At 43.7% G+C, this 10309-nt stretch overlaps 1 protein-coding gene across 1 annotated transcript; it reads left to right on the top strand.

Moving 5' to 3' along the window:
* The first annotated feature begins 1001 nt into the window (after positions 1-1001).
* On the top strand, positions 1002-5897 carry TRH (thyrotropin releasing hormone). Its single transcript, XM_063123399.1, has 2 exons — positions 1002-1200; positions 5371-5897. Exons 1-2 carry the CDS (start codon positions 1002-1004, stop codon positions 5895-5897), a joined length of 726 nt encoding a protein of 241 aa, XP_062979469.1.
* The last annotated feature ends 4412 nt before the right edge of the window (positions 5898-10309 follow it).

The following is a 10309-nucleotide window of genomic DNA, read 5'->3' as shown; positions in this document are numbered from 1 at the left end:
TCCAATTACTAATCAGCAAAATATCTCCAGATTGATTTGATGGAAATAGATGCCTTAAAATTTATAGTTGCTCACTTGCCTTATACCAGATCAGGATATATATGGCATTATATTAAAAGAATGTACAATTATGTTGCTATTCTCAGCCTAAAAATATAGCATTTAATGAAAGTTAAATGTTGTTTTAAATGGATACTGTTGTTGTTTTTATACTGTTTTTATGTTTTTTAAAATTTTTGTGTACTTTTAATGTTTACTATTTTTAATTGTTGTAAACCGCCCAGAGAGCTTCGGCTGGGGGGCGGTATATAAATGTAATAAAATAAATAAATAAATAAATAAAGTTAAACTTTGATGAAAGGTGTGTTTCTTTCATTTTAAAATGTCCTGAGAGCTTTAGAAACTTCTCAGTAAAAACACTAAATATAGTTTGATTTTCATGGAAGTTGAATAAATCTGTACTGATTTAAAACAGCCATTAAAGAATGGAATACATTTTATGTGAGCCTTAATGCAGGTGCTGTATTTATACACATGCATGTTTGGTTTTTGTTACTCACAATATGTGCAGTATGAAACAAAATCTGACTTGGTGTCTTGAAATGCAACTTCAAAAATATTAGATCTTTGGAAACTAAAAAGCTTCAGATCAGTACAAGTAGCCATTCATCTCTTGATTGATCAATAGATAGATACATAATTAAATGATGTGGAAACAACACCAGCACGTATTTTTATACTGACTGAGCCTTCAGCTATGCTCAAAGGCAAACATTCCAATTCATTTGAAGATCTTCATGCAAACTGAGTGCTTCCAGAAAATTAAAAGCGACAAGTAATCATTTCCCTGGGTAACTTCAGCAGAAGTGGATAACAGCAGAAGAGCTTCCACTTGGCTCCTGGGCATGTTTCTCTGCATTATTAGGAGTGTTGCATTTATTACCGTATATTTGTTCCATTCTCTGCCACCCTGTTTTGCCCACAGGACCTTCAGTCCTACAATGACATCGCCCCCACTGCTCCTGCTGTTCTTCTCCCTGGCTTTCACCAGTGTCTGTGTCAACCTGGGGCAGCCATTCCCAGAGGGAGGTGAGAATGAGGACAAGAGTCACCTAGACGACATTGTCCAAAGGGCGGAAAGTATCATCTTGAGGTCTATCTTCAAGAAGGTAGAAGATGACAATGAGGATTCCAACAAAGGTAATTGTGACTCCAGGTGGGGCTGGGGGGAAAGAGTCTGGCTGGGGAAGGCTGGGAGTTGTAGGACATTTTTCTATCTAAACATGCATAGGATTGAGCCATTGTATTTATTTAGGTCTCCCCCTTTTTGCCTCAAAGGTCAGGGAAATTAATGACAGCTGTTAGTATACAAGAGACACCTCTCTCAATTGCTGTTTGCTGAGATGGTCAAATCCCAGCTGTTATTCCTTAAAGCAAGTTTTGCATCCTTTCCCCTCTGAGTTCAATATTGGACTGGGCTCTCTAGCAAAAGACACCGTCTTCACTACTACTTTCATTAAGGGCATATTACAATCAAAAGGTCTCGGGTTCAGTCCCCGACATCTCCAGGTAGGGGCTGGGAAAGACTTGTATCTGAACCCCTGAACGGTTGTCTCCAATCAGGGTAGCCAATATTAGGCTAGATAGATCACTTGTCTGACATGGTATAACATAGCCTCCATTGCTCCTTAAAGCACATGGGTTAATCTGTGTATGAAAATCATAGAATTATACAGCTGGAAGAGATCTTGGAAGTCATCTGGTCCAATGCAGGATCTACCACGCAGGATACAACTAGAACATCCCCGAAAGATGGCCATCTGGCCACTGGATAAACACTTCCAGTGAAGGACTGATCATTTCTAGTTCTGTAACTTAATTATGGGTCGCTTGCTTCTGATTACAACTTTTCAAATATATCCTCTTGAAATATATCCTCAGCAGCTCAGCAAGTTAGAAAATTGTAGGCACTTTCTGCTTGACAATCTGCAAGGACAACAGAGGCTTCCCCCCCCTGTAGGTCTCAGAGGTTTCTTGCCATAACTTAGGGTCTGGTGCTCAGTCAGCCCAAAACATTTTGCTGCCTGAATTAAAGGGCCAGAAGATCTCTGCTCGATCATCCCAGAGTGCAGGACATGGAATAATGCGCTCAAGTTACAGGAAACCAGATTCCAGCTGGACATCAGGAAAAACTTCCTGACTGTTAGAGCAGTACAATGGAACCAGTTACCTAGGGAGGTTGTGGGCTCTCCCACACTAGAGGTATACAAGAGGCAGCTGGACAACCGTCTGTCAAGTATTCTTTAGGGTGGATTCCTGCATTTAGCAGGGGGTTGGACTCGATGGCCTTATAGGCCCCTTCCAACTCTGCTATTCTGATTCTATGATACCCCCCACATTCAAGGTACAGAAGCCAATTGACACTGGTAAGTGTCACACTGGCAAGTGATAGGCTACATCCTTCATTACACCTGAGGGCAACAGGTTAGGTTAGGTGCAGGGCAGGTTACTTGATTCACCCAGCTCTGTCCTCCAACACCTTGCTTCCACTCCCCATTGTTCAGCATCCACTGCTTGAGGCAACTGCCCTACTCTGTCTCATGGAAAGGCCGGTCTTGCCAATGCCCACAGTTTCTCACCTTTCCACCATTTTCTCACCTTTCCATCTCCAAGAGCAAACAATCCTTTTTGAAAAAAGAAATGAGAGCACCCATGGAGCCAGGGTGGGGCAAATGGTGCACTGCTCCCCCTAGAGACCCCCTTGAGATGTGCTCACACCAGGAATTTTTTTTGGGGGGGGGTATTTTTAATTTGTGACATGACAGTGACAGCCTCCATTAGAGAATGACAGCTTGTCTTAAGAACAGGAGGAATTTAAGGATAGGACCCTTTGAACAAGGACAGTTTACCTTCATTTTGGTAAGTGTTTTCATTACTTCTAGGAAAAACCAAAACTTTTCTACTTTATAATTTTTAGATGTTATGCATTTTTTGCTCTCTGCCAAGGTGTATTGTGAACCTACCATTCAGAAAGCTTTCTTGCATGTTTATCAAGCATTTTTATAAGTTTACAAAAGGAAGACATGATAGAGGTATACAAAATTATGCATGGTATGGAGAATGTGGGTAGGGAGACATTTTTCTCCCTCTCTCAAAATATTAGAACCTTGCGTCATCCCATGAAGCTGATTCGTGGGAGATTCAGGACAAATAAAAGGAAGTGCTTCTCCACACAGCTCATAGTTAAACTATGGAACTCACTACCACAACTTGTAGTGACGGCCACCAAATTGGATGGCTTTACAAGGGGATTGGATAAATTCCTGGAGGTGAAGGCTATCAATGGTTACTATCCCTGATGGTTGTGTGCTATCTCCAGTATTCGAGGTAGTAAGCCTGTGTGCACCAGTTGCTGGGGAACCTGGGTGGGAGGGTGCTGTTGCACCATGTCCTGCTTGTTCATCCCTGGCCAATGGTTGGTTGGCCACTGTGTGAACAGAGTGCTGGACTAGATGGACCGTTGGTCTGATCCAGCATCAGGGCACTTCTTATGTTCTTAAGTCTATTATGCAGTAAATATTTTACAAATTTAAGGACTCAGAGCCTTTCTACATGATGCTCTGACTGTGCACTCGTGACTGCTCACTCAATATAGTTTGTGGCCAGATCTACACAAAGCAGGATACGACACTTTGAAAATGGTTTGAAAACTGCCTATGGAGTGTGTCCTGGGCCCCAACAGTTGTCACTACTGTTATAAAGCATTTTAAAGCAGTAGTGTAGATCCTGCCTGTGAGTCATTTAAATGATGTTGGATTTGCAATCCTGTGCTTTGCAATCAGTGTCACAGGTTTTTTTCCCCCTAAAGAAAGTGTGATTCATTTTTCTGAATGGCCTCTAAAACACCATAGAAATCTTGTATAATTGCATAATTCCACTACACCATTGTGCCACCTAGTAGTTGTATAATGAAACATATAGAAAGACAGAGAAAAACTCTAGAAAACACAATGTGTAAAGGAGCTGATCTTAATCCCATAAAGAATCTGGATGCAGAAGCCTCAGAAAAGGTGCAGTTAAAAACTTCATGTAGAAAAGCCCATAATTTCATTGACTTCAACAAAAAAACCATGCATATTCTCTGGTGGAATTCCCTCTTCACCACAACAGTTAAAGCTGCAGGAGCCCTTTTGACTAAAGATTGCTTTAACTGTTGTGATGAAGAGGAAATTTCATCAGGTGCTGCATGCATACAAATGACATCTGCTGAAATTATTTTTTATATAACTCTTAAAGATACAGGAGGAGCCCTGTCATCCTTTCCATATGGTCCACCCTAAAGAACCAGAGTTTGCAAATAAAGATCTGACACAAATGAGAGAAAAGGTGCTTCCACACTAGGACTCTTCATGGAGTTGATGCACTCTGCTTCCACTATTAACTCAGAATAGAATTAAAATAGTGATTGGACATCACTATACAATTGGCTGTGCTGGCTAGAGCTGATGGGAGTTGTAGGACTACAAGTTGCCCACCCTGATGTATTGAATTCCAACAATACCTGGGGACTCAGCATTGGGAACCACTATTCTAACACAGGATTATGCAATCTTTTGGGCCCATGGGAACATTTGTCAATTTAAGAAACTCTCCTGGGCCCCACCAAAAATGGCTGCAAGGACAAGTAAGCTATCACCAAAACGGAGTGCAAGGCAGAGGTGGGGGCTCAGCACCAACTAGAGTGACCAACTGTCAGGATTTCCCCATATTTGTCCTGTTTTTTTTTCTATCCTTGGTATCGGGGGGGGGGATTTTCTGTAATTTTCTAAGATGTCTTAGAATGACATGCTTTCCCCTTTAAGGCCACCATTAGCATGGCAGGGGGGGAATGATGCGCTTTCTGGAGGCCCCAGAAAGCCTCTTTCCGGAGGCCCCAGAAAGCCTCTTTCCTGCTAACCCCTCCTTCACTGGGCATCCTCTTTTTTGGTTTACCAAATTTGGTCACCCTACCCAAACCGCTAAAGAATTCCTTTGAACCCACACTTTTTGACACCGATACAAACAGCAAAACGTGTTAATTTTTAAAAAGTGGGAGGGATAGGGCACCTTGGCAGGCACCAAAAAAATGTCTGGGAGTGCATTGATTCTCTATCGCATTGCCTACCAGTGTTCTAACATCTACCAATCAATTCAGAAACTCATACACACACACACACACACACACACACACACACACACACACACACACACACATATTCCCCTTGCCTTGTCCACAGTACTACTTGTTTAAAGCAGCAGTGTAGATTATTACTACATTACAGTAATAATGTAATCTCTAGGGTGTATTAATGCTGCACATTTTTTGGACAGAGCCAGGTGGTTCTCAGCTGGACTGGATCTCCAAAAGGCAGCATCCAGGGAAGAGATCTTTAAATGATCTAGAGAAGAGACAGCATCCTGGGAAAAGAGAGGAAGATGACCAATTTGATCACTACTCAGAACAGCAGAAGAGGCAACATCCAGGCAGAAGGTCCCTTTGGGAACAATACCTTGACATCCCTAGCAGTCAGCTAGCATCTCTGAATGAATTATCTAAAAGGCAACATCCTGGCAAGAGGTATCTGGGTTACAGCAAACGGCAACATCCTGGCAAGCGAAGTTGGGATGATGAGATAGATGAGGGTGAGCAGATCTTGGAGAAGCGACAGCATCCAGGCAAGAGGCTCCTGGCATCAGAGAGTCCAGACTACAGTGTTCCCTGTGACCCTCAGGATTCCTTCGAATGCAGCAAAAGCAGCTTGCTTTTGGAGTTGCTAGATAATGTGAGCAAAGATGAGAAGCAGCAACATCCTGGGAGAAGGTCTTCATTGGATGAGGAGGTGGAGGCCGAGGAGTGAGAAACGGCCTGTGTGTGTTTGTGTTTGTTCATTGTTTACATTCCTTTGAATGATCCCCAATCTATTCAAAGTTCCACTCATTTTCCCTTTTGACTCTCTGCTTGCTGACCTACTCTGCCAGTAATTCTTTACAGTATGTTCCTTCCTGGTGGGCCATGGTCCAGACTTAGCAATGCATTAACATCAGTGGTCTCCTTGAGGGGTACATTACCTGGCTCATCCACCTGCTTAAAATGAAGCACATTCATGAAGGATGATTGTGACATTTCTTTTCTCTACTGACACAAATTGAGCGAAAGAGATTCATGAGATGAAAATATCTAAAGATGGGTGTTGTCATAATGTGAGAATAGTCAGATATGAGTCTTGATAGTCCAGCTCCAAAGAGATTTGCTAATAGCATGCTTCATACCCCTGCCTGAATATTCTCCCACTACAAAGATATGTGTCTGTCTTTAAGTTTACATTTTTTCCCCAGCCATTTCCCACTATGGCCCTGTTTAGAAGACACCTTAAACCATGACTTTAACCATGGTGAATGCCAATTGTTTACCTTATTAACCGTGGTTAAAGCCGTGGTTTAAGGTATCTCCTGAACAGGGCCTATGTGGCTCCCGGTAGAGAAATAGGATGCCAGAATCAGCCACAGATTCGTTGCTGTATTAGAGTCTATAGTCTTAATCCCGGGGGATGGTAAGTGCTTCCAACAAAGCTATTGTCGGCTCAGTCCATGTGGAAGCTTCTCCCACCCTCAGTAAAATGGAAGTGTGTGAAATGGACAAAGGGCGGGTCGGTGGGAGGGCTTCAAGCATGGCTCTTGCCATACAAATGGCATGGCCTATCGGTTCCATGCCATCCACTATGGCTACCACCTGCATGATAGATGGGTAAGGTAAGGGACCGGCACAGGATGAAGCCATGGAGACATGTGGGAATTCAGAGGTTGGATGCTCACCACATTACTTGTCACACATGTCTACCCTTCAAATCCACCATGTGGACAGGCTCTCTCACAATTCCATCAGAGTATTTCTCTTGCTTCTTCTCCATGAGGCCTAAACAAAGAGCCAGTTTTAGAGGGTATACCCACCATGGAGATCACCAGCATCACCACACCTCTCTGGCTGTATTGTTCTAAACCAACCTGGGGTTGAAAGGATTGTAGTCCAAGGCCTAATCTTCACCAAGCAGGATATTACACTGTGAAAGTGGTATGAAAGTGTTATATGATATGTGTTATTGGGCCCCAACAGTTGTTAGTGCACTTCAATACCGCTATAAAGCAGTAGTGTGGCTCCTACCTTTTATGTACCGTTTTCATAGTGCAATACCCTGCTTGGTGTAGATTAGGGCCAAGACATCTGGATGGCACCAGGTTGTGGAAGGCTGGTTTAGAACAACTTGTTACACTATATGGAGCCACAAGATCATGAATTTCCTCACCTCCAGTTGGTAAGCACCATGAGCTGTTATCAACATTAGGGGTGGGTGGGTTGGAAACTCACAATAACTATGTTGATCACCATGGCAAGGTTAACATCTGGACCATCTCAGTTGCCGGAGACTTTCAGAAGAGGAAAAAAAGAAAAAGCTGGAATGAAGACAAAACGATGACTGTTTTGTAAATGGCGGCTTCTTGTAATCTCCTGTTTGGAGCTTGCTTATGAAGTGAACAAAATGGCTTTTCTTTTTAAAGATGCCTCCTTTTTTATGGGCTTTGGGCACAACTCCTGCCACGCAGGCAGCAAGGACCATGCTGGTCCAAGCACTGTTGCTGCTGCCTGCACTGTGGATGATCAAGGCCAGGCAGGGCGGCTTGCTCAACTGGGAACTGCACCCAGCACTCTTAAGTTTTATGGGGAATGAGCAGAAATGGAGCCAAGCCCATCACATTCCAAGTGGCAGATCCACTAGTATGAGTAACAGCAGTGCAGTGAGTAGGGGAAGACTTATGGCTGCTATTGTTATTTCCGTCATTACAGTTATATATAGTTATTCCATCAATATCCTCATGGAGTCCATGCAACCATGTCTCCTGGAACATTTTATGTGGGGCCTCTAGCTCAGCTTTCCCCAACCTCCTGCCCTCCAGATGCAATGGGCTACCACTCCCTTCACCCCCCAGCCACTAAAATGATGGGAGTGGTAGTCCCACACACCTGGAGGGCACCAGGCTGGAGAAGGCTGCATTAGCTATTCCCCATAGGGCAAAGCTATTTAAAAACTGTCTTGCTAATAGGGGATTGTGAATAACAGTGGACCAGGCTGCCATCCTGCTAATGAAGAGGGCTGATGCACATAGTGAATTGGACATGCTGATTTTAGCAAACCAGACATTTGCTGCTATCTTTTGCCTTGCAAGTGATTCATTGTAGTGCAAGATTTTGCTTGGAAAATCCACAGCCAAGAGTCCCAGTACTGCCCAGGTTTCAGTCAGCTGACTTGGAATCCGTGCCTCACTTTATTTCAAAACAATGATTGCTAACAATAATAATGTTGAACTACAGCAAGCAGACCACTTTGTTTCATTATGTGGATTTGAGTTTAAAATACGGAAATCTTGGCCTGTCAGCCCCAAAAGAGATGTCTTCACTTGCTGTAGGTGAAAGGTGTTTAACCAGTCATTAACCATCATTAACAGTGTCCCCAAATCAGTTGTCCTTTTTGATTGTACAAAAGCAAATAAATAATGTGCTAAATGGCCAGTGTCCTCTTGAATTTAAAAAGAAACAACAGCAACAACTCAACATGTGGAGGTGGGGAAAACCAATATTTTTCTAGTCAAAACTTGTGTATGGTGGTAACTACATGTTCGCATATAGCACTCATTTATTATCTGTGTGGAAGGCAGCATTGTGTAGAAACAGCAGAGTCTCTTTTGAAACCTTCTGCTTGTGTGAGATCAATAAAAAGCAGAATGCAACGTAAATCAACCAAATAGCATCCTCTTTGGGCAGTTTCATAGTAAACTTTGGCTCTTGGGTCCAAGCCTTTGAAGTCCATTTCTGTGTTGAGGTTTGCATTCCCTTAGGGCCAATCTGTGGCAGAGGGGGCACATGCCAGCAGAGGGTAGAAACAGAACCCCAAATGGGTAGGGTCAGAGCCAAAAGTGGGCAGGGATCGCAACATTGCAGGGTTATGTAGCTCTCCCTGTGTGCTCCCCATTCTCCCCTCCCTGCTACTCCATCTCTCTGCATCACCCCATTTCTATGAGCTGTATGCAGGGCAAGCCCAAGACATTTTTCTGCCTGAGGTGGAGGACAAGATGGCGCCAATCTCCAGTCTATGGACAGAAGCTGATTGGATTGGGGGTTTATCTTATTTCAACACTGGCAATGGTACAGCATCTTCTGTAGGCAACAGGCTAGTTTAGAGGATTTAGGGCAGCCTTTCTCAACCTGAGGCGCTCCAGATATGTTGGACTACAACTCCCAGAATGCCCCAGCCAGCTCTGCTGGCTGGGGCATTCTGGGAGATGCAGTCCAACACATCTGGAGCGCCCCAGGTTGAGAAAGGCTGATTTAGGGGAAATTGTTGTTGTGTGGCATATGCAACTCTGTCGTCCAAACGAGGGGAAGAGCTGGAGACTTAGTGGGAGCAGCCACTACTGCCCCTCAGCATCTGCTGCCTGAGGCAGTTGCCTCATTCTGTCTAATGGTGGGGCCGGCCCTGGCTGTATGAAATTTGGGACACATTAAATTAGTCTGAGAGCTGCACATGGACCTCTGGCCAAGGGTTCCCCACCCCACCTTTAAGGACCAGGGTGTGTACCTCAACTCAGACTACAGAAAAAGAATCCTATGTCTGCCCTTATAAAAACAGTACCTGGCACCTTTTGTGCAACTTGGTAAGAGGTTTCTGTGAGATGCAATAGAAGGAAAGAGACACATTCCTTTTACAGGCGTCTAGAAGAGAAATTTCAATATGTACAGCTTTTCGCCCCCTGTCGAGCATGATGGTATGACAAGCTGCAACCAGCTATTTTTTTCTATCTTGAAAAAAGAACGGAATGAAGCAACAGAAAGTTATAACTAAATAAATGTGTTATTTCTTTGGTGAATGCTAATGTCAAAGCCAGGTAAATCTGCATGGAATGTCTATGGACCACAACATAAACATTATAGGAACATAATGAACGGAAGTTGGATCTAGAAGCTGCCTACTGTGAGAGGAAGGGACTTCCCCCCCAAGAGAAAGGACTCTGCTCATGGAATGTCTCTCTGCCTGATCCCCACATCACAGCTCACCCCATTCATCAGGGTCTTTTGGCTCCCTATGTAGCATTTTCAGGGGGCTGGAGGGGCTGCCCGGGGAGGGAGGGAATAAGGAAGTCCACTTCCACCAGTGCAATTGCTCATGCCCAAATCTGGATCCAACCCCTGATGTATAACTAAACTCCCTTTCAAAAGACT

Source organism: Elgaria multicarinata, chromosome 3 (assembly GCF_023053635.1).
Source record: "Elgaria multicarinata webbii isolate HBS135686 ecotype San Diego chromosome 3, rElgMul1.1.pri, whole genome shotgun sequence".
NCBI lineage: Eukaryota > Metazoa > Chordata > Lepidosauria > Squamata > Anguidae > Elgaria > Elgaria multicarinata.
This window is presented reverse-complemented; position numbering and strand designations above follow the sequence as displayed.

What these genes read in the sequence shown, in the direction of transcription:
- TRH (XM_063123399.1), top strand. Translation starts at nt 1,002, where the DNA reads ATGACATCGCCCCCACTGCTCCTGCTGTTCTTCTCCCTGGCTTTCACC. An exon ending in CAATGAGGATTCCAACAAAG is followed by an intron (nt 1,201 to 5,370) that starts GTAATTGTGACT and finishes TTTTTTGGACAG; the next exon opens with AGCCAGGTGGTTCTCAGCTG.